Source organism: Fukomys damarensis, unplaced genomic scaffold (assembly GCF_012274545.1).
Source record: "Fukomys damarensis isolate Sample0158 unplaced genomic scaffold, DMR_v1.0_HiC HiC_scaffold_14, whole genome shotgun sequence".
Classification (NCBI taxonomy): domain Eukaryota; kingdom Metazoa; phylum Chordata; class Mammalia; order Rodentia; family Bathyergidae; genus Fukomys; species Fukomys damarensis.
Window position 1 is genome coordinate 16,513,530 of NW_022900926.1, and position 25,116 is coordinate 16,538,645.

General features: G+C 40.0%; 2 protein-coding genes across 2 annotated transcripts in view; one reads left to right on the forward strand and one right to left on the reverse strand.

Annotated features, from left to right (window-relative positions):
- The first annotated feature begins 639 nt into the window (after positions 1-639).
- Fuca2 (alpha-L-fucosidase 2) lies at positions 640-13,107 on the forward strand. Its single transcript, XM_033763251.1, has 6 exons — positions 640-867; positions 3,558-3,897; positions 5,792-6,002; positions 6,177-6,367; positions 10,803-10,911; positions 12,397-13,107. Exons 1-6 carry the CDS (start codon positions 645-647, stop codon positions 12,535-12,537), a joined length of 1,215 nt encoding a protein of 404 aa, XP_033619142.1. The 5' UTR covers positions 640-644; the 3' UTR covers positions 12,538-13,107.
- Positions 13,108-17,189: 4,082 nt separating this feature from the next.
- Pex3 (peroxisomal biogenesis factor 3) overlaps positions 17,190-25,116 on the reverse strand; it is a 41,999-nt gene continuing 34,072 nt past the window's right edge. The window contains exons 11-12 of the mRNA XM_010626608.3: positions 21,648-21,744; positions 17,190-17,331 (exon numbers count right to left, since the gene is read on the reverse strand). Coding sequence (XP_010624910.1) covers positions 17,248-17,331; positions 21,648-21,744 — 181 coding nt within the window. The 3' untranslated portion in view covers positions 17,190-17,247. The remainder of the gene's footprint in view (positions 17,332-21,647; positions 21,745-25,116) is intronic.

Sequence of the window (25,116 nt, forward strand, 5' to 3'; positions counted from 1 at the left end):
AGTTCAATATTGTGCTCAGAGCAAATGGAAGTAACCAGTGTGTGTGTGTGTGTGTGTGTGTGTGTGTGTGAGTGTGTGTGGTACTGGGGTTGAACCCCAGACATTCACACTGAGCCTCGGGGCCCCCTCCTCTTTTTCTTTTTGTAAATATTGAGATCACATCGCACTACTTGCAGTCCTCCTGCTTCAGCCTCCCAGAGTGCTGGATCAAGTAATCCTTGAAGGCTGAATTTATTAAAATAACAGAATCGTCTTAATTTTGCTGTTGTTTCCCTTTCTAGTTTTACCCTCCTCCCAAAGTGTGTTTTCTGCTAGTGACTATAGTAGATGTAAATTATGTTTTAGGCATAGCCTCTTCTATTTTTGAAGCTTCAGTCACTTACATTACCGAGTGACCTGATCTGTAAAGACACATACTATATGCTGTGACTTAAGAGTGAAGAATTAAGAGCATGGGTTATCGAGAATGTTTTAGTTTATGGCAGAGAAGATTTCACAAGGAACAGCTGGAAATTAAGAGGGGTATTTTGGTTTATGTAAGATTTCCTTAGGGCAAAGTCAAAGTGACAGGGAAGTGACAGAGAATGCGGGTAGCATTCATGGAGAGGGAGGTATTGGGGAGATGATTTCAATGGTTTGTGCCCATGCCATTCGTGTGCTGTGTCCTCTCCTCCTACAGGTGGTATTGGCAGAACCAAAAGATACCAAAATATGTGAACTTCATGAAAGATAATTACCCTCCGGGTTTTAAATATGAAGATTTTGGACCACTCTTTACAGCAAAATTTTTTAACGCCAGCCAGTGGGCAGATATTTTTCAGGCCTCGGGTGCCGGTTATATCGTCTTGACTTCCAAACATCATGAAGGTAAGCACAGAACACACTGACAGATATGACAATGGTCAGGAGATGCAAAGAAGAAACCAGGGCACCGAAGTCAGTTCTCTGTTAGCAGTAACGGGAAGTGGAGACTGATATGTGTTTACAACTTAAGGCCTCAAGTGCGGCCTACATTGGGGGGCATTAGGGATATGGACAGATTGTACACGCCACAAAACAAGAGGAAAGGTGGTCAAGTTAGCGATATGCACATTTAATAATATTTCCAGGACTTGCTTAAAGCTATTTGAAATGGGATGGGTGTTGCAGTATAAAATTTACTATTGGAAAGGCACCTCTCCTTCCCCCTACCCCTCTCTGCAGTACTCAGTATTGAACCCAGGGCCTTCATACTGGCTATGTCTCCGGCCCTTTTTATTTTCATATTTTTCCCCATTACGTTTATTGGTACATTTAAAACAAACAATACAGTTGCATTTATCACTGGGATCTTGTACCTTTACATGATACATCTTGGTTCTTACTTTCCCCCCATACCCCTGCCCTCCCTTCACCCCCTTCACCCTTCCCTATTTACAAAGACTGTTTCCATTTTTTCACATTTTTTTCTTTTTCCTTATTTCCTTTCCCCTCCTCATCCCTCTTCCCCTTTAGTCATTTTCTTCCTATTTCACACTCCCAGTTATACCATTTGAACCTTATTTACATATTTAGTTTTTCATCCCAGAGAAACTATTCGGTATTTACACATGTGTATCCTATTAATTTCACTTACGAGTACAACCTCAATGTGTATCCATTTAGCTATACCCCTTTTACTTTTTGAGACAAGTTCTCCCTATGTCACTAAATTGCTGGAATTTAAAATCCTCCTGCCTCAGCCTCTGAGAGTGCTGGGATTACAGAAGTGTGCCACCATACCCAGCTTCTCAGCTTCTTTGCTTTATCTTTTTGTTTTGTATTTTAGAAGGGTCTAGCTATGCAGCCCAGGCTGGCCATGCTGGCCTTGAACTCTTGGGATCCTCCTGCTTCAGCCTCCAAGTTCTGAGATCACAGATGTGTACTACTATACCTGGCTCTTTGCTTTATGTTGATGTATTGTGCAAGGGCACTGTGAATTGTGCTTCTATAGTTGTGCACCATTTTGTGTGTGCGCGTCTCCTACATGGCTGTTATGGCTTGTGTCTCGATGCTCCTCCAAACCCTATGTGGGCATAGCTGGCTGGACCCGGAATGTGTGAGTTTGGGATGAAGGCTGCCCCAATCCGAGTGTGGGTGCTACCTGTCTGAAGAGTACTCTGAGGAGGATTAATGGCAATGTGTCTTTTACTATAATAAATTCTTTACCTTTTTTAAATTTAAACACTTTTTAATCATACTGTGTGTAACAAGTTCTTGAAAAAAAAAAAGAACCACAATGAAATTGTAAGGATGCTCTAGTCCCCACTCTGTATGTTTTCAAGGGTGCACTTTATCAGATGCTTGTAGGATGTGCATTGCTGGATCGTGGGGAAGATCTCTGGGTGACTTGCAGTAGTGACACTGAGCTGCACACCCCTGAGCTAAGGCCACTGCTTGACACCACGGCTTCCTGCCTGATAGTAGGGCAGGCCAAACTGAGCACTGTAAATAAGACCTTAAGTTCTGACCCTGCTCCAAATGCCACAGAGAGCTTTGGAGTGAGTGCAAGCTATTCAAAAATCTCCTTATAATGAATCTAAAGAATGAGTCTATCTTAGACTTGTCCTACTTTATTATAAGAGTAAAGTCATGTACAAAGCATCTTATTACTATGTGCAAAGGTTCTTTTGCACTTTAGTAGATAGTAACAGAAATTAGCTGAAATTTTGAGGCTTTTATACTATTTCTTAAATAGTTCTGTTTATATATCTCTTCTAATACTTTCATATAGAACAATTACCAATCTAGATGAAATTTTCTGTTAAAATGTGAATCATTTAAAAGCACACATATAATGGTATGCATTTTTTTTTTTTTTACTTAGTTGGTAGATTCTTCACTTTGGGGTAAAGAATAGCATCCAAACTTGTGACTTTAGCATAGGATGAGATAATAAATGGTGGGAGTATTTTGAAGTACAGAACTACTTGGGAGAAGCATGTTTTCCCTTCTGGTTAAATGAATTATCAAGCTACAAGAGATTTACTACACACGACCACTAGTGTTCTGCCCGCACCAAATAAAAATAGATAATGCTAAAACAAGGCAATATGCTCTAATCTTTGGTTGAGAAGATGGATAAGAAGTTGCAGGGGTGTCTTCGGGTCTTCTTTATAAATAGTCATGGTCACTGTTTGGCTCAGTAGATGTGTAGAAAGTTCCTACCTGACCAGTGATGTGCTGGTTGCATATTGGGGTGAGACCCTGTGCTAGCAGTTGGCTGGGATATAATGGGGATGCTAAGGACATGACACTCACCCCTCAGGGATCTCAAAGTCTAAGAGAAAACATATTAGAGATAGAGCAGACTATGCACATGAAATTTGCCTATAACCCCCCATCTCATTCTGTTTAAATTCTCATTTGTTTCTCTTTTAAAAGCAGAATATATGCTATGAAAAAAATTGCCATAAAACAGTCATTTGTAGAAGTAGTCATGTATAGATCAGATCTGATTGGCTTTGACATTTTTTGCTGGTAGAAGTTTATTGAAGTAAGATTGCTGATGCTGACAAGAGTTCTCCTGTCACCTTCAGGCTTTACCTTGTGGGGCTCGAAGTACTCCTGGAACTGGAATGCTGTGGACGAGGGGCCAAAGAGGGACATTGTCAGGGAACTCGAGGTGGCCCTTAGGAGCAGAACCAACCTGCAGTTTGGACTGTACTATTCCCAGTTTGAATGGTTTCATCCACTATTTCTTGAGGATGAATCCAGTTCCTTCCAGAAGCAAACATTTCCAACTGCTAAGATGTTGCCAGAACTCTACGAGTTAGTGAACAAATACCGGCCCGAGGTACTGTGGTCCGACGGGGATGGAGGGGCGCCGGATACCTACTGGAATAGCACGGGCTTCTTAGCCTGGCTGTATAATGAAAGGTGTGTGTGCTCTCAGATGCTGGAGTCCCCTCAAGTGCTCCTAAAATATTCATGACATTTGAATTCCCAGGCTCATTCATGAGATTATAAATATTTATATTATATAAACATGTATATAAAGTATACAGCTACTCTATGGAAAGCAGTATCTTTATCCCCTCTGGCAGAAATCATTGTGAATAATGTTATTAGCTGTATCAGTATTTACTCAATCAAGAGTAAGTACATTGGGAGGCAACTACAAACCAGTCTGATTTTGAAATCAGACTAAAAAAAACAAAATCCCAAGACCAAGAACTTAAAAGTCCCAGTAATCATGTTGTGGGTCCCTCTTCCCATCTTCTATTCTAGCCTGCGCATCCATGCTTCTGATATGCTTTGCATTTCTTCTCACTCCTGTTGTAATTGTTGTTGGTGCTGTTGTGATTTTGAGGCAGTATCTCGCTATGTAGCCCAGGCTGGCCTTGAATGCACTGTGATCCTCCTGCCTCAGCCAAGTGCGCCACCAGGCCCGGCTCTCAGTCCTCCTTTCTATCGTCTTACTTTCCCATAATTGCACTTTGTCTGTGTCCTCTTCTCCTTTGGCCTCAACATCCTCGTCACTTCCTCGTCTTTCCTGTTGCTTCTTGGCATGGTCAAGGGTGTGAGACCAGGGAGCACTGCCTTGTATTTCTCCATTAGGCTCGACTGACCCAGCCCATATTTACCTTCACAAGTAGAAAGCACTTGGTATTGTGCTATGAAGTCAGGCCGTTTTCTGGGTCCACCAAAGGCACAGATACAAATGTTCTGGAGAACTCGTTTTTCTTTTTTTCTTCTGGGCCTCCCCCCACCCCACCCCGGCACTGCTGAAGATCAAACTCAGGTACTCTTTCACTGAGCTAGATTCCAGCCCTTTTTATTTTTGAGACAGGATCAGCTTCAGCCTTCTGAGTAGCTGGGATTACAGGTGTGGCATCACACTCAGCTTTTTAGGGGGGTGGAGAGTACTGGGGATTGAACCCAGGGTCTCATGGATGCCTGGTAAGCACTGTACCACTGAGCCCCATCCCCAGCTTGTGGAGAACTCTGGATACTGTTTACAGTATCCAGAGATCTTGAGGCATTCCTGCCAAGGGCAAAGACTCAGAGCTACTTTAGTTTGTTACCAAAATCACCCCCTGACCTGGGTGTGGGGGTACATACCTTTTGTCCTAGCACTCTGGGAGGTGGGGGCAGGAGGACTGTAAATCTGAACTCAGCCTGGAGAATTTAGACCTGCTTTAAAATAAAAAGGGATAGGGATGTAACTCAGTGCAAAGGCCCTGGGTTCAATCCTCAGTACAACAAACAAAACAAAGCAAAGCAAAACAAAATACAACAAGATACACCACTGTCCCCTGGAAGTGGATTTCTGTTCCTTCTACTTGAATTATCATGATAAAAAATTAGTCATGGCAAAAAATGCTGTGGGGCTATTTCACATGGTGTCAATGCTCAATTTTTCTGAGATTTTTTTAATATTAGGCACAATTACATGAAAATGAGAAAGACTAGAATATATTTAAGAGATTGTACAGTTCTTGGAGAAGAGACTGTTGTGGACAAAACTCCTGTGAGTGCATCCGTGCTGGCAGCACTGTGCTCTTTTCCACTAATTCCATTTACGGCAGTAATGACGAGGACATTCATTATTAGACAGGTTAGGAGAGCTGCCGTAGGTCTGGGAGCTGCAGTGAGAGAGCTGGGCCTCGGATCAGCCCAGGTCTGCTGGACCTCAGAACTGTGGGTTTCCCATTTCGTGTATGATGCTATGGTCCTGTTTCAGGAGTGGGTTCGGATGGACCTTTTTTCAGTGGCATTTCTTTCTGCGTTAAAAAAGAAACTTTAATGAGAATTATACTTTTCATTTCAGTCCAGTTCGGGACACAGTGGTCACCAATGATCGCTGGGGGGACGGCTGCATCTGTAAGCATGGCGGCTACTACACATGCACAGATCGCTATCATCCGGGTCATCTCCTGTCCCACAAATGGGAAAACTGCATGACAATAGACAAGTTTTCCTGGGGCTACAGGAGGGATGCGGGAATCACGGATTACCTCACGATTGAAGAACTGGTGAAGGTACAGTAAGGTGTCTGGAAGCTGTTCCTGTCGTATTCTTAGCATGGTAGCATGGGGAATGTTGTCTTATAGTTTGGCTGGCCCAGTGGCCCGCATGCACAGGGCGTGTGGTATCAGTGCATAGAAAATGGGATGGCCTTTATTTAAGAACTGTACCCTTTCTTACATTGTTAGCAACTTGTGGAAACGGTCGCATACGGAGGAAATCTTTTGATGAACATCGGGCCCACAGTGGATGGCACCATTTCTGCAATTTTTGAGGAGCGGTTAAGACAGATGGGGAGCTGGTTAAAAGTCAGTGGGGAAGCCATTTATGAAACCCACCCTTGGCGATTCCAGAATGACACTTTCACCCCAGATGTGTGGTAAGTCTTTCTGGTCATCGAGCACTAACTGATAGAGGAAGGTATTTAAGATTTCCAAGAGATGGAGAGAACCAGATTGAAAAAGAAAAAAGAAAAAACAAAAAACAAAAACGCTTGAGTGAATTACCTGTCCAACACACTTTCCGACTCGAGAAAAGGAAAGGGGAAATGATTGTGTTTTCTAATAGTTCACATTTATCCGATTCTGCTTGCATTGTCTCTAGATATATCCTAGTGGTGGACACATTTTAGCCAAACACAGTCAGCTTTATGAAACCGTAAGCTATTCAGTAAGTGAAAAACTGCCGAGTGGTTTAATGTAACATAGGCTATTGTTTAGTCCATTCAGTGAATTCTAACTTTTGCAGAAGTCCTATTCCATCATATTAGGAAACAAGATGTGACCAAGGGCAGAGAAAATAGGGGTTTAAAGTCAGCTGAAATAGAGAATATTCCAGAAGGGTGGTGGGGTCTGTCCCCCTAGCTAGACAACAATTGCGCTGGTGTTACATGGACAGCTTGTAAGAGGAAAGATACTGAACATCGCTCATCGATAGGAAAATGCAAATAAAATCTATAGTGAGCTGGGTTTGGTGGCGCTCACCTATAATCCCAACACTCAGGAGGTTGAGGCAGGATAGCAAGTTTGAGGTCAGCCTGGGGTACACAGCAAGAGCTTGGCGCTCACCTATAATCCCAACACTCAGGAGGTTGAGGCAGGATAGCAAGTTTGAGGCCAGCCTGGGGTACACAGCAAGAGCCTGTCTAACAAGATAAACAATTGGGCTCTGTATTTTCTCTTTCTCAGTGACCTGCACTCACTCTGCAGAGTGCACTTCTTTTCCTATGTTTAATAAATGTAAAACCTCACTAAATAACGACAAGCAAACAAAAAACTACAAGATACCACTTCACATCTATTGGGATAGCCACTGTTAAAAAAGAAAAGAAGCCAGGTGTGGTGGTGCACGCCTGTAATCCCAGCACTCAGGAGGCTGAGGCAGGAGGATTGCTGTGAGTTTGAGACCAGCCTGGGCTACATAGTGAGTTGCAGGTCAGCCTCAACTACATAGTGAGACCTTGTCCCCCCCCCCAAAAAAAAAGGAAAAAAGAAAAGAAAGATGAGACCAGCCTGGGCTACATAGTGAGTTCCAGGTCAGCCTCAACTACATAGTGAGACCTTGTCTGCCCCGCAAAAAAAAAGGAAAAAAGAAAAGAAAGTAGTGTTAGTGAGGGTCTGGATAGCTTGTACCTCGTGTACTGTTGGTGGGAATGCAGAATGGTAAAGTTGCTGTGGAAAATAGTATGGCAGTTCCCCCAACAATTAAAACTGGAATTTCCGTATGATCCAGTAATTCCACTATGCTCATAGCAGAACTATGTCCACCATAGTTGAAATGAGGAAGCAGCGCAAGAGTCCATTAACAGCTGAATGAATAAGCAAACGGTGATGTGTGTGTGTATACACAGGTGTGTACACATTCAGTGTGGAGAAGAGGGAACTCTGACATATGCTACCACATAAGGGCACTGTGTGGATTAAAGCAGCCTTGTCACAAAAGGACGAGTGCTGGTGAGTCCATGTTGCTGAGGTGGCTGGAGCAGTCGAACACGGTGCCAAATTATCTCGCTTCAGCTTTGAGGCCAAGCCTTGTTTTCTGGCTGTCACCCCTAATCATCCATGCAGGCATTGTTGCAGCAAATCTCCTTTTCCACTCATTTTCTGTTCTCTGCTGAATTAGATTCTTTCCTATCACCACACAAACATGTTATTTCTTTCAACTTACAAAAGTACTCTTTCTGCTCTGCTGATGTGTCTAGCTGCCCTCTCATCCCTTCCTTTTCTTTTAGTGAACCATCTGGAGTAAATGGTCTTGCTTGGTGTCTCCAACGTCTTGCTGCAGTCCTCCTCCCGAATCCCCTCTGGCTGGGCTTCCCACACTCCACAGAACTGCTCTTGTGAAAGCCTGCAGTAGCCTCTACCTTGCCTATCCAGCGCTAAGCTTATTTTCTGAATTTATTGGCAGCTAATTCTCAGTTGATCCCTCTCTCGCCTGGTTTTCATCACACATCTTGGCTGTTCCTTCTTAGTCTCCTTTGCTGGTTCCACCTGATTTCCCCAAGCTATAAATGTTGAAATGCCTGAGGCTTAGTCCTTGGGCTTCTAATTTTCTGAGTGTATCTCAGTTCCTGGGTGATCTTGTCCACTTTCCAGGCTTTAAGTGTTGTATAGATGACCTTTCCACATGTCTTCCAGTGAGGCCTCTTTTTAACCTCCCATATTTAATTTCCTACTCACAATTTCCCCTTGAACATGTGAACGTCTTCAACCCATCTGTCCAAAACTGAGTCCTGATTTTAAGTTTTTGCTGTAAACCCACGGTCATCTCAATTACCAGTAGCTTCATCCTTTTATGTGGTTGTCAGGCCAGAAACCATTGAGCCTTAACTTCCCTTCCTTTTTCTTCTCAACTCCCATCTCTCTTCCGTCCATACTAATGCATCAGCAGATACCATCTTTTGTCTTTCTCCTTTTGGGGTGCTGGGGATTAATGCAGCGCCCCTTTGCGCTGAGCTACATCCTCAGCCCCTCATCCATCCATCCATTCTCTTTCTTTCAGACAGGATCTCACTAAGTCGCTAAGTTGCCCCGACTGGGCTGAACTTGAGTCCTCTGCCTCAGTTGTCCAGTGCTGGGACCCTGGGCCAATGGCACCATGCCTGGCAATGCCACCATCATTATCTCAGCGAGAGAACTAGGGCCTGTGTCATCGGATCCCTGACCGGGCCGGCTCTGCCCTCCTCCCCCGACTCACTTCATACCCGCTTTGCAGCGGTTCTCATCTTCTCCCATCCTTTTTGGTCTCCCTTGTCTCGACGCTGGATTATTTCAGTAGCTTCTTGACTGATCTCTATTCTTACCCTTGCCCCTTTATTCTCCACAGAACAATCAGACTAAAACTTTAAATAATGCCACTCCCATTGTCAGATTCCTGTGGTGGCTTCCGGTTCGTGAAAGAGCTGTGTCTTTGGACACACGTGTTTAAATACCGCATTGGTGTGGGAAACCGGAAGTGGAAATAAAGACTGAAATGTTAAAGGGTGTTGGGAAATGGGAAGAAAGTATCACATGGGGAAGGGGAACAAGGGTGGAGGGTGGGAGAAAGGAAGGGACAAGAAAAAGAAAGGTAGAACAGAAGAAAAAAGTGGAAACAAACCTTTTGTATATAGGGAGGGGAGGAGGGGGGAGGAGGGAGAGGATAAAACAAAATAAAAATTATTAAAAAAAAAAAAAAGAGCAAAAGCCTGTCTTACAGAGCCTTGCAGGTCTTGTGTAATCTGATCCTCTGACCTGGCCACCTCTGCCCTCCTCCCCTCACCTACCCAGCTTGCTGTTGTGTCTCTGGCTGGGCACAATCTCACCCTGGGGCCTTGTACTCTGTCATCCCCTGCCTGGGAGACTTTCTATGCCCGCTCGCTTGGCCTGTTTTTCCGGTCTCTGTGCTGCCTCCTCAGCGGCCTCCCTGAGGATTCCGCTGAGCACTCCTCTCTCTGGCTGTGGCTCCACCCCAGCCTGCCCTGCGCAGCTGTCTCTCCTGACTCCAGCTCTCTCCCAGTTTTGATCGTCGGAGTGCATTCGCTCCCTCATCCCAGCTTCTCTCACAGGTGCCAGGCTCTGCAGAACGAGAACTTTGTTCATTGCTGTACCTCTAGCCTGGAGAGTGCCTGGTGTTTTAGGGTCTCCGTAAATACTGCCGAAAACTTGAGTGGACAAATGAGTGGATTTCTGCAGCGCATACTCTCTTTACTGTTTCCCTTTGTTTGGATTCATCCTGTGAGCCTCAGATCAAGTGTCATTTTCTTGCTTAGGAATCTTTTTGATGATCCAATCTAAACAGAAGCCTTTGTTATATTTTTCAGTTTCTTTTACTTCAGAGTGTATATGAAAGTATACCTGCTTTCACATAATGAAAACAAATACTTTTGTGTTATTTGTGGGATTGTTTTTCTCATTCTAGTCTCAGCCCATGAACAAGAACTCTGGTTTTGTTTTGTTCTGTATCTTTGACAAGGAGCGCAGTAGGGCTGTTAACAGGAGAAACTTGGAGCCTGCAGGTAGAAAGCCCTCTAGCTCTTGTGCCCTAGCCTGGCAGCTCACTCCTGCCCTCCTCTGTCAGCTCCGTGAGTGCAGTCTGAAGAGAAATCCCAGCCGAAGAAAATCTTTTCTCCTAAGACCTTCATTTTAGTATCACAGGAATGGAAAAGAGAAGTGCTTTTTATACTACTGCGGGCTATTTTTCCTTCTCTTTTATTTTATTTATTAATTGATAAATATTTACCACATAGAAGTATTGCTGAAAATAATCCCAAATTTGACCCATAAATAAGGATGGGATATAATGACTTGTTTCTATGTTCTTATTCTTTTAACCAGGTACACATCTAAACCCAAGGAAAAATTAGTCTATGCCATTTTCTTTAAATGGCCCATTTCAGGACAGCTGGTTCTGGTGCAACCTAATGCTATTCCAGGAGAAACCGAGGTAAGAGGGAGATTTATCTTTATTCTTCAAATTGCTGACTAAAAGGACTGAATGAGAACGTAATTCCCTTTAATGTCAGTGGGAGCCTTATATGTGTACCTCTTATCCAGAAGAGTAACTTCAAGGTGGTTTTTGTCAATGGCAAATTTTTGGTCAAAACTTTTTGAAACTTATCAAAGAAAATTTTTCTTAAAAAATACATTACCTCCATACATAGCAGTGTAAAATAGATATTCTTCTTAGTTTCTGTACATTGTTCTTGTTCATTGCATGCAACCAAGGTGATTTTTTTGTACAACTATAACTCCCCAACACACTGCCCCAGAAGATACCAGAATAAATAATGTCAACACCCCATATTTTAATCTGTTACAATTACCAGGTCTGGCATTGAGGTCACTTTGGTGTATTTTATAGCTTGTTCTTTAAGAACCTGATGGTACTCTTGGAGGCTTTTCTTGTGTCGCCTTTCCGTATTTCATTTCTAATGTATGTGTGTGGTTGATCAGGCAGAAAGAAGATGAAGTTCTGATCTAATGTTTAATTACAGCTTCGAAGCCTGGATATGACACTGGTTATCTTTTAATCTTATCTGTGTTCTCTTTTGCACCCATGGATATCAGTAAAAGTTCATGGGTTTTGCTTTTTTGTTTTGTTTTGTTTTTTTGAGACAGGTTCTCACTATGTAGTTGAGACTGACCTGGAACTCACTATGTAGCCCAGGCTGGTCTTAAACTCACAGTGATCCTCCTGTCTCAGCCTCCTGAGTGCTGGAATTACAGGCATGCACCACCACACCCAGCTTTTTTTGGGGGGGGATTGCTTTGTATTGATCAACTTGATAACAAAGTTTTATGCTTCAAAATATTTCTGAAATACATAGAGAACTACTTATTTGAATTCACTTGGTATAGTCACAACTGAGGGTATAAAGCATAGCAATAATGGATAAAATTTATGTATTGTTGATTAGTAGAGGTTACTGGAAAATGTGGGGAGGAACAGTGGCTAAGAGCAGGGAGCTTTTCTCCAAACATTCTGTAAAACAAGCGGGCAGGCTTTAGTTGGTCAGATTGGTTGTCATATAGAATATATTATCAGATCACAGTGCAAAGTAACTAGAAATCAATGGCTGAAGAAATCACAGAAATTATACAAACACATGGAAATTAAACAATACACTAAACATATCCATGGTTTCAATCATTTTCTATCCCTGGTCCTTTCTTTGGCATTTTCCCTATTCTAACACTCTTGTCTACCTTTACAATTCTTCCCCAGTATCCACACATTTATTTCCCTCTTAAAAGTGGTAGAGCAGCAAGATGAATGTATCCACTCGATTGGATCAAGAATTTAAACAGCTTGTGAATCATAAACATAAAGGGATTTTCTGTGTATGGTGCTTTTCTGAGAAATGCTTCCTATACAAAGTTGGTGACTCAATGCATTTAGAGACATTTGTATTTATATTTCTAATTTCAGGTAAAACTGTTGGGACATGGACAGCCACTTTCCTGGACTTCTTTGAAGCCAACTGGATTGATGGTGCAATTGCCACAGCTCAGCATTCACCAGATGCCCAGTAGGTGGGGCTGGGCTCTCAAACTAAGGAACACTATCTAATATGCAGCTGAGAGGCCCCTTGCTGCAGTTACCTCGGAACCTGTAAGTGGCAGGTTTCTATAATTGTACTCTACAGAGAACACCAATGTAAATCTGATCAATAAAGATCAAGAAATTACTTAGGAAAATTCTTTCCTATTTCCTTAGTTTTCCTATTTAATGTTACCATGTTAATTTTCCAGTGTACTTTGCCATTGAAGTCTCTCCAAACTGATTTTTTTTTCATGTGTGAGTCAGAGGTGGAGGTGTTTTTGGTTTATCTTAGATAAGAACTATGGGTGCTATCAATCGAATTCTGCCCCCACACCTAGATCCTTATATTGAAGCCCTAACCCCTATGAGGCTGTATTTGGAAACAGCCTTTAAAGATGCAATTAAGGCTAAATGGGGTCAGAAGGGTGAGGCTGTAATCCAGTAGAACAGGTATCCTTAACAAGGAAAGAGGGAGAGAGAAGTCCTGTAAAAAGATATATCAGGAAGGTGACCATGTGCCAGGCCAAGGAGAGAGGCATCAGAGGAATCCAAATCTGGTGACACCCTGATCTGGAACTGCTGGTCTCCAGAACTGTGCAAAAATAAATTTCTGTTGTTTACCTAATCGAGGCTGTGGTTTTGTTTTGGCAGCCCTGGTTTACAATTTAGGTTGGTGTACAATACATTTCGGATTAGATAGATTTCCAATATACCTTGTCTTTTTCCTCTTATTTCTAAAACTAATATATGGTCACTGCATATTTTGAAATATATAGATATACTCAAAAAGTAATGGATGTTGGGAAATGGGAAGAAAGTGTTCACATGGGAAGGGGAACAAGGGAGGAGGGAGGGGGAAAGGAAGCGACAAGAAAAAAGTGAAAATAGGAGAAGAATGGAAATAAAGCTTTTGTACAAAGGGAGGGGAGAGGGCCTGAGGGGGGAAATGGGATACAATTAATTTATTTAAAAAGTAATATTTAATTTAGAAAGATAGATTCGGATAAAATCACCTCAGATCACCACTTTTACAATTGTGGGGTTTTTAGGGGGTGGGGTGGAGATACGGCTTTTTTGAAGATGGGCTGATTTGAGGTTCAACTTCAATTGATAAATTGCTCTTCGCTTTTGCTGTCAAGGAAATTGAAGTTGAAAACGTCGTTGAAAATTAGGAAATTATTCAATTCTAGAATGAAACATGAATAATACTGACGTTGATATAAGTAAGGAAAACCAATTAAAAAACTCAATCCCCTCAACAAAAGAGGCATAATACAATTGTGTCTGTGAGGGACCTAATGCCACCATCACAGGCTGCATTTTCCTGGCGCTTCTTGGCTCTTACAGACCTCAGGCTCTTATCTTTAGTTTCCCTCCCCCCAAGGCCACAGCGGTCAGAAGTTAGACCTGTTTCTGCAGGACCGAACCCATAAAGGGCAACCTGGCCTGTGATAGGTTAAAGGTAGCCCAGTCCTCATAAATAAGCAATAGCTCAGTCCCAAACCAATAAAAGGACCTTCCTCTCTTTGTTCCTCTCTCTCCTCTCTCCCTGCCTTCCCTAATAAAATCTCCTGTCAGATCTCTCGGTGTGTGGCCTAGCTGTTGAGCTTCGCTGTGCCTCTACAGTATCTTTAAGCACTACAGCCTCCATTTGTCACATTAATCAAATACAGACATCTGGTTGTTTAAAAAAAAAATCAGAGTGAAATTAAACACAATTATATTGTTTACTAAAATCATGCTAAGCTTGAAAACTTTAAAAAAAAATTACTCATTGTTGAAGTTCCTTTTTTGTTTTGTTTTGTTTTGTTTTGTTTTTTTGAGACAGGGTCTCACTATGTAGTTGAGACTGACCTGGAACTCACTATGTAGCCCAGGCTGGTCTCAAACTCACAGCGATCCTCCTGCCTCAGCCTTCCAAGTGCTGGGAGTGCTGGGATTCCAGGCATGCGACACCATGCCCGGCTTCATTGTTGAAGTTCTTGCACCTATCAAAGTTTAAAAGAAATTTTTTGAGACAGCTTCTCACTATGTTGCCTGGGCTGGTCTCAAGTTCTAGGCTCCAGTGATCTAACTTCATTGATGGATTAATCCGTTGATGGGTTAATAATTCGATGGCAAAACTGGAAGGTGATAGGCAGGAGGTGGGGTTCAGGGGAAGGGAGTGGCTGAGCCCTTGGGGACTGCTCCTGTTCCTTCCTTCCTGGCTTTTTCTCTTGGTTTTCCGGCAGCCCTGAGGTGCTCTGCCTTGATGTTTCTGCCTTACCACTGGCCCAGAAAGAACAAAGCCACTGACCATGTATTGAAATCTCTGAAACTGCACCAAAGTAAATCTTTCCTGCGTAAGCTGCTTTTCTCAGGTGTTTTGTCACAGTGATGGAAAGCTAACCCAATTTAACAATTTAAAGGTTAAAAAAATTAAGCTATTGTGAGCAAAATAGTGCTAAAAGATGGGGAGATATAATAAAAATGTACAAGAATTCTGAATTTCTGGTTCACTCCCATGAAAGGAAATTCATGTTATTTGTACAAGAAAGACAATTACAGATCAGCTTCCAGCAGTCCCACAGGGGCAGGCAGCTGTGCTAACCTCTAGGCCACCAATGACCCAGTTTAGTGGACACATCCTGGAAAAAGTTAGAAGAAGCCTGAGTCCTATGAGAAATCACTAGCCAATAAAGAATATTTACATTTTAGGTTAAGATTTTAAGCACACACACACACAAAACTTAAAATCATTGAAATCACTCGTTAAATTGTCTCTGACAGGAAGGCTCCAGGACAATTAAAAGGCAAAGCAGTAATGTCTAATGCCCAAGACATAAGGGGTAACTTTAACATACACATGATTTTATCCAGCTACCTCCTCCATGGCCTCAACTCTGAAGAATGCAGATGGTTTTAGGTGATTACTTTTAGATAATCAAATTTTCTTATGAGGCCATACCTGTTTCAAAATGTTTCTGGATGAAATCCTGGGTAAATATTTGTTGGAAGAGAAGCATGTCCTGTTCACTAGGTTTCCAAAATGCAAATTTTTTCTTTTACCCTAGTAGAAACAGTATCATTCCATTCTGTCAAATTTTGAAAAGGAGCATTTACTGTCTTTAATTCTTACACCTGCCTTTTAACATTGTAGATAATGACTCCAGTAGTCATATCTGGGCCTAACCAGGCCATGGCAGAGACTTCACAATTCATTTTCTATCTTCTACTATTTAGATGTTATGTTGAAGGGCCAAAAATGATGTGAAAGAAAATCTGCTGAATATATATCTAATATACAAATGATACGATTCATTTATTTCTGCTCTAAGTACCTTTTTAAGTGCAGAACTGTTGGTTTACTAGAGACAATCATTTTTCAAAAGGTAATGCCGTTTACTTTTCCTAAATAAATAAAAGTACTAATTATATTACTAGTTAAAATGAAACTTAAATACCAGTATGATCTCTCTTCTAAAATATCCACATGTTCTATGGAACAAATAAATTAATGGCTTAAAAGTAGTCACGCAACAAAAGCAAATTTTATTAAAATAGTTTATTGCAATAGATATTCATTGTACTCAAAATCAATATAAAGTTATTAAAATTATTTACATACAAGTGAATTCAATTATGTAACTGTATTAGCTTTCTCATTGCTAGGCACAACACCCAACACCACAATTTAAAGGCAGAGAGGTTAATTTGCTCACGGTTCAGTCCACCGTCTGCCGGCACCCAAGGCGGTCACCACGGTGGTGGGTGAAGCGGGCAAAGCTGCCGAGTTCTTGGCAGCCCCGACACAGCGCAGGGGAGGATCGCAGAGCAGAACAGTGAGGGGCCAGACTCATTGCAAGACGGTGGCTCCAAGACCTACCTGGACGGCTATAAACGTGCTCTCCCAATTCCAAAGCCAACCAGGTTTAAGTCCACCCCAACCAGCACAGTAATTAATGGCTGTGAGTAAAACAGCAGCGACCCAACTCCACCTGTAAATCATTACATAACTTCCTAGGCTGGCGAACAGAGCTCAGAAAATGCCACAAAGCAAAAGCAAAGTGAAAAACAAAAAGCAAGGTAAAACAGCTGATCACAGTTGTTAAAGTTCAATAATTTCCATGAGAAAAGTCCTCCTTTGAGGTATAGTTGAGACAAGTAATTTATTCCTTTGAAGGGTGACACAAGAAAAGTCCAATTTACTCCTGATTACGAGTCCAGGGAACTCCATGATTAAACTTCACACATCGTGGACCCTATTTCCCAAACAGGGTTTTCCCCTGTATTACTGTCAATGTCCACTGCATTTCATGCAGCACACATCCATTTCATAAAGAAGTGTCTACAGTAGTTTTAGGTTGGCTTGGATCAAATATCCATGGAGTAGCAAACTATAAACAATTCTGATATTTGCACTGTGTGTATATTTAGATATGCCCACAAAAGTGTTCTGTTGATGCATTTTAAAAAATACATTAAGATGCCAAATCAATCGATTTCATTATGAAATGAAGACTTGAATTAAGAATATATTTTTATTCAGTATTTTGGTAACAAATTGCCATTGGAGGTGTAGTTGACTTATTCCATGTTTTTTTTTTTAAGTAAATGAATCCAGGCCGGGGATTTAGCTCAGTGGTGTTGTTGCCTGCCTCACAAGTGCAAGGTTCCGAGTTCGATCCCCGGTACAAAAAAAAAAAAACTCAAAAAAGTAAATGAATCCCACTGTAGTTTTTCATGAAGGAAAAAAAATCATTTCTCCAGTTGCTGAGGGGTACTAAAAGCTTCGTACACATTAGCAGCGAAGTCTTTCACTTGCTCCATCATCAACAGATCCTAGCAAAGATAATAGTATAAGATTAATGTTTGTAAAAGTAAAGTAATTCATTTCAAAGTCATTTCTATAATCAAGCAATGTGGTACACAAGGATAAGAAAAAACTGTTTAAGGAAGGAAATACCTTTTTTTTTTTGTGGTACTGGGGATAAAACCCAGGACCTTCTCACTGACCTATATCCCTTGCTCTTATTTCTTTTTTTGAGAAAGGTTGCTAAGTCACTAAATTCTCCAGGCTGGGCTACAGCTTGTGATCCTTCTGCCTCAGCCTCCCAAGAGTTCTGGGATCATAGGCATGTGCCACCACACTTGGCTTGTGTAAGTTCTTATATAAAAGATGGTAGTATAAGTATTCAAGTTTCAGAAAAGAACCTTAAATAGTCTTCATAGAGACTTTTGTACATCAAGGATTACTAAATTTTATTCAATAAATAATTTCAACACTAAAGTTACAAGACTAAAAAGTTACTTTTGCTGGAATCTGACACAGTTGAGGTATATAACTCTATAAGACCTAACATATGAGATACACACACACATATACACACATATACATGTAGTATGTACATATTTTATATAAACCTATGCACAAAAACTATACATATGCACTTTAGCATGAAGGTTCTTAACCACACCCCCATGCAATCTGTGAATGTAAAGAAAAAAGATATTTTATTTTCACTAACTTCTAACAAATCTAGCATTTTCTTCAAATATGAACACAGGCAATAAACTACAACAGTATTGAGCAAAATATAAAAATTTGTTTTCAAAAGAAACCATAGACATTTTTACATCACATGATAGTAGAAGTTACTGTAACCCCCTTTACACCTTGTCACTTAAGGAAAAAGGAAGCAATATTACTATATCATAAATTTGATCTTAAAAGGGATTTTGAAAACTGCATATACATAAAAGATAATTTAATTTTTTTAAAAGAGTATTTTTTGCTGGCATTTGTAGGCTGGACTCTGAAAATGGGTCCACAGGGTTCACCACATGGTGACAGGCATGACAGAGAAGGCTGGAGTCACCATGAGCATCACAGACAGGAAGTGAACCTGGCCTCTGTGCTCTGTCCTGAGTGTTGGAAATCCCAAGTGAGACTTAGGTAGAACCTGATCTTCAATCAGCTTGTGGTTAAATTCTCTCATCAGAGAATTTTATGTATTCAATTTCAGTGATTCATTCTGGCTCTTCCATAAAATAACAGTTTTAGAGCGGTGTTTATTCAGGATTTCAGATGTACCTTCAGGGACCCAAGAATCAGAGGCAAAGTTCTGTGTTCTGATTTCTATGAACATCTAAAAGAAAACTCAGGCATACTCTGGGTCATATGGAAGACACATGTGGGACCCAGTATTGATCCTGATTCAGAGCATTTGTTTGTTCTTGTTGGCTCCAAGTACTGTGATTTTAACTGTGTATCTTTTGAGACAATGAGAAGACAACAAAGGCAAGGAGGAAAATAAAAAAAGGTAGAAAATCTTCGGAATGAAAAGCAAATCATGTATCTCACATGACACAAATGAAAGTTTACAGTAGCTAAAAAGTGCCTGTCAGGTCGGTGTAGAAGCAGGTTGAATGCCCCAAAACATGAATAGCAGCAGAGAGGCCATATGAACCTTGGGACAATGAATTAATAACTATCAGCCAGATTATAGTAAGGTGTGGTCATTTTTTATATGTTTGTGTTTAAATTATTTTGTGTATTTTTATAGTTTAAATTCCATTTGGTATAAGGTGAGTTTTGGTGTCTGAGTTATGGACAAAGCTCTAAATTTAAGATATTTCTATAGGTATTTATTTGTTAAAGTAATTTAAACAATGGAGAACTGTAATTAGTTTTACACTTGGAAGTATATTAATAAGTTTGAACAACATTATTGTAATGCAAAAGCAGCCAAAAACAACATAAACCAAAAGGTAGGGCTGTTGTCCAATAAAACTTATAAAAACAGATGGTCGGCCATATAGTTGGTTGTATCCCGCTCTACAAGGACTTTAAACTTGTTTATTGTATCTTGCTGCAGCCTTCAGAAAGTTTTTCAGTTTTGAGATAAAAATTATATATAACCAAGTTGGTTGACTACACATGCTCTTTCCCTGTGCTATTGGCAAGCAATCTGAAATAATCTGTCTCCTTATGTTATTTGAAAGCAATCTGAAAATAATACAAATTAGCTCTTTCAACTGTTTTCTGATCTTCCCATTTCCTACCTCTTCTGGCTACACTATCATCCCAGTCTCTTCTACCATCCTAATATCTTCTACTCTCAGGGCCAGTGAAGCATGGCCAGCAGGCTAAATCCGCCACTGCCTATTTCTGTGTATAAAGTTTTATCAAAACAGCCGCACTCATGTTTATGTACTGTTGCTGACTACTTTCATGCTATCATAGCAGAACTGAACAGTTTTCACACAGAATTCATCATATGTGCAAAGCCTGAAATACTTACTATAGGCCTATCACCCCTAATTGCCAAAGCCAAATCTGAAATGCTCTGCATGTGAAACCGTTCAATCATCAAGGGGATGCCGCCAGTGGGAAATCCCACACCCGACCTCATGTAACAGGTCAAAGTCAAAATGCCAGTGTGGTAAAATATTACATAAAGTGACTTCAGGCTATGTCTGTAAGTGCAGATGAAACACATGAATTTTGTGCTTTGACTTGGGTCTATCCCTAGGATATCTTATTTTGTATCTACAAATATCCCCAAATCCAAAAAAATTCAAAATCCCAAAACAATCTGATTCTAGCCTTTCAGGTAAGCGCTACTCTGTCTCTGGCCCTTTACAGTTTGCCCACAGTGTTCTACAGAACCCCATAAGACCATCACACACCTTTGTGAGTGAAGTAGCAGCAGTAATTCCAGGGAGTAATTTTCATGTAAGTCAGCATTTCAATTTAACATTCTAATCAAGGCAAAGGCTTTACAAAAGATCAATGGAAATAATAGAGCACCTGACAATGTGTTAGATTGGAAGCCTTGTCAATGAATGGTCTAATGTATAAATTTAATCAGTATCAATTCACATTAAAAACCTTTATGAAACATTAATAGTAATAATGTTTTTACTAGATCAAGACTCTTTGTTATCAATTATGCAGATTTTAATTACAATGTAGTAACAAAATGATTTAATAATTAAGCCCGATGACATTGTTTTATTTCCCACTTTTCTGTCAAAATGAACAGCCTACTCTTCACACCAGGGAGTTCTGCAGATGTAGAGAAAGGTAAAGCAAAGCTTACAGTGCCAGAAGTCACATGCTTTTCTCTCACCCTGATATACATGAGAAGCTCAAAAGTCGGTGACACGTGACCAGCCCCAGTCACTACTTCCTCTGCTATGTGAGTGGGCAGCTCTTACGGGGAAGGATCCAAGCCCAGAGACTGAAGAAGACACTGAAGGAAAGTGTGTACGGGAAGGACAGGCTAGTGACTGGAGGGGAAGGAAGAAATACGGACCTTAGCCGCGGTGCCCCCACTCCTTGAGAGCGCACAGCCCTCACAGAAGGAACACCACACGGTCTGAGGCAGGTGGCACCAACAGCTGCCGTCTTCACACTGGGGCCTGAGGGTCTCTCCTTTGTGCACATTACTGCAGCCGTTTGCAACTGAGGCACAGTGTGCATTTTTACTTATAATACATTTTCCAAGTTTACAAATTACTCTGAAAAAATGATGTAGATTCAGAGTTATCCTTTTCATAGCAACTGGTTTCACTGAAAGGATTCCTAAAAAAAGATGGAGCTGTAGGTAGTTAGTGAAAAATGTAAGTAACTCACTGTTTATGTAGCTTCTAGTGAGCAGAATGAAGTACAATTAATAGCGATAGTTCATTAATTACTAAAATGCTTCTCCACAAAAAAGATTTTTTGGGATGCTGGGGATAGAACTCAGGACCTCACACTTGCCAGGCAGGTGCTATGTTGCTCAACTAAATTCCCAGTCCTCCACAAAATTTTTTAGTTCTCTTCAAACTCTGACAAAGTGGATTCTTGATTTGTCTCAATGTTCCCTAGCACAACTTACTGTACAACTTAGTGCGATATAAATTCAGCTGCTCCTAGAACATAAGTGGGTTCAGTGAAGTCCAACACTGGCAGGCATCACGGGAAAAGCACTCCAACCTCAGAATTGAATCACTCCTCTCACAGGGCTCTCTACCAGTGCTCTACATTTGATTCCAGGTTTGGGTTCTTTTCAACAAATATGACGAGAGAATGGAATTTTATGTTTGAAAACACGACAGTACCACAAATACAATTTCTTTTCAATGATACCCCAAAACTTTCTTCTTACCTGAACAAAATGACTAGGTGTTTCACTGCAAACTGAATGGATCTGTCCATTTACAATTGGAATTATCTTAGCTAAAGGCAGGCTGACACTGGAATAACTGAAAAATCATCACAGTAATTATTTTCTGAAGTTATCTTATAAGCATTTAACATTTTAATTGGGAAATATCTAGTCATTGCAGAATATATACATAGAAATTTATTTTAAAAACCTAAACATAATTGCATCACAGAGAAATAACAAGTACAACAGACTTAATGGATAATTTTAATATATGCCTGCTTTTATGTATTATTAACACAAAACTCTCACCAAGAATATTGTGTTTGCTTTTTCGTTGTGAGCCTTTTCCCATCTTCCTACAAGTATTCAAGTTTTTATCTTTATTTTTTAGAGACAGCTTCTCCCTAAATTGCTCAGGCTGTGCTCCGGCTTTCCACGTCGGGATGACAGGTGTGCGGCGCTGTGCCCAGTGATTGGTTTTTAATGATTATATGGGAATCTGTCCTCTAGGTATGACAATTTTTAACATCAGCTCCCTAGAGTTGGGCATTAAGTTTTCTTTTAAAATATTGGTAAGTCTGTAAGAACATGGAATCACAGGTTAAAGGGCCTGGATGTTTTGAAAGTGTTCAGATTGTGGGAACATTCTTGCTCCATCGTGACTTCTTTCCACACAGTGCACTACTTTTTCTTTATCATGTGAGTGAGATAATATCTTACAGGCTGCAGTCCTCTTAATTACTATCAATGTTGCATGGTTTTCAACCTCCTATTCTGGTGAACTAGAGCACTACTTGTGTGGAAATATAAATAGGAAAGATCGGCCTATCCTTGGTACTCCCTTCTCCTGCTGATATCGGATCACTCCACAACCCTAAATATCCACACCCCTCCCTGCAAACTGAATCCAGGGTCTCATTCTGGAGTTTTTTGTGGTATTCTACTAATTCAGTGTTTTTGTTAAGTAACATTAAAAAAAAATAATTAGCACCTTACATATTTTATAGGAAAAGCATATTCACTGCTTTTCTTTTTAAATAATTTCTTTCATATTGTTAGCCTGTTATTTGTCTAGATAACTTTGCTATTCTTTTTCAGATTTTAAGGTTAACAAATCATCTATCCTCTAATCCCTAGTAGGGTATTGATAGTACTTTGAGTATAATTATAGAATAATTTTAGGAGGCTAATTTTACATCTTTTAGTTGATTCTCTTGGGTTTCTAAATATAAAAGTATGTCACCTTCATATAATAATTGTTTTAGGGCTGAGGATTTAGCTCAGTGGTGCCGCTACCTGTCTCGCAAGTGTAAGGAACTGAGTTCAATCCCCAGTACAAAAAAAACAAATAAAAATAAAAATAAAATAAAAAATAAAGAGATGTAAACAGCATATAGCCATAGTTCTTACCCTCTCCAAAACTAGTGTCATTTTTAAAGATAACAAGAATTTAACTTAGAGAATCAAAGGTCAATTCACAGTTTATTAGAACTGTCAGGAAACTTAGAAAGTTGTCTGATTTCAAGATAAATATATAAAGCGTCAATTTCCTAGACTTGTTCTTCAGAATCGGCTCTTTCCTAGCTTTCCTGAATCATTTACAATGAAAGAATGACTCTGTTTTGTTTTTTTTTTTGTGGTACCAGGGATTGAACTCAGGTCCTTGCGCTTGCGAGGCAGGCCACTGAAGTGCTGAGCTAAATCCCTGGCCCGAAAGAATGACTCTGAATAAATGTATCAATACTGAACATTTTCATGTAGTTTCTGAATTTAATGGAAATCACTTTGGTGTTTTAAAGTTTGCATTTGATTTCAAATATTATTTTATTACATAAAATGCTTTTTATTTACTGGAAGTAGTTTTAACAATAATAAATATTTTGTTGAATGTCTTTCAGTAACACTGAAAATGTTTTTGCCCTATTAATAGATTCATGCTACAGTATACCTATTAGTCACAATACTGTAGGATAATGTAAGATTCTGGACTCTGATATCAGACAGAAGTTATAGAACACTTGGCTTTACAACTCTGTCTTTTAAGCTCAACTTATTTTTCTATGCCATGGTCTCCACACTTGGAAAATGGAAAATGAAATACATATTAGCATTTATTTCCTAAGGGTACTTTAAAAATTCTGTGAGATACCTATTATTATACTAGTAATAGAAAAAATATGGCTTTCATCTATTTCTGAATTCATTTAGAATTCTAATACTCTCTCTCTCCCCTCACCTTCCTTTTTCTGTTGGTGATTGAACCTAGCTAGGGCCTTGCACCAAGCAAGCACTCTACCACTGAGCTACATACGTCCCACTAATTTAAGATTCTTACATCCTTTTTCATATTTAGTCTGTAAAGTTTTTCCTTTTAGGTCCAAGTTCATATTTTCTATTGGGTTATTACTTTGATAGGACAGCTTTGGATTTTACAATATTCATCATACATATAGTAATATATATAAGTATGTGCTTATATAATATAGATAGCATATTTATAAAATATAGAACATCATTAGTTCAGAACATTTGCAGTTCTCTTTAGGGTTCTGGATTAATAATATTAATATATATTAATAATGACATTTATCACAAATAATTGAAGATCTTACTTTTTTATTTTTACTGTTTGATTTTTTTTTTTTCTGAGACAAGGTCTTGCTACGTAGTTCAGGCTGGCTGGACCTCACTATGGAAACCAGATCGGCCTTCTGAGTGCTGGGATTACAGGCATAGGCACATGCTGCCAAACCTGGCCAAAAAGCTTCCTTCCTTTTCTGGCTAGAACTTTCATAACATGTTAAATATTAATGATGACAGTAGGCACAATGACTTTGAAAGAAGGCTCAAAATGTAAATGAGGAATAAAACTTCAATTCAAGGTAGCACATCAGCTTGTACACGAAAGTGCAGACAATAACTACTACTGGAGTTCAGAAAGGCAGACTCTTAACGGCTAATATAGTTGAAAGATCATTTTTATTTCTTCAGTGTATAAGATCAATAATTTGTTCATATTAAACAACTATTCTAATTCTTTATCACCAATACTTTGCCAGGTAAAGATTATAGTGAAATTTTATTAACTAGAGTGCCTATCTTAAAAGGAAGGTAGGCTTGCCAGGGATCTAGCTCAGGGGTTCCACTGCATGCCTTGCAAGCACAAGGACCCAAGTTCGATCCCCGGCACCAAAAAAAAAAAAGGAAGGTCGGCCTGGTTTTGAGCTGACATCTATTTTTATGTAACTTAAAAGAATTGCTTAATCTCATGGTCATATTAAAATTGCTTCAGAAAATAAACTTTATGCCTATAAGCATTCCAAATGCTTAGTGTTAATGGTAAATTATTTTTTTCTGTACAATAGACAAGTCTCAGAGAACTATGCAAATGTTTTGACATTTATATTTGGAATTTAACTGGATGTCACAGTTGATATCAGTTACTCTTTCCACCATATATATATAT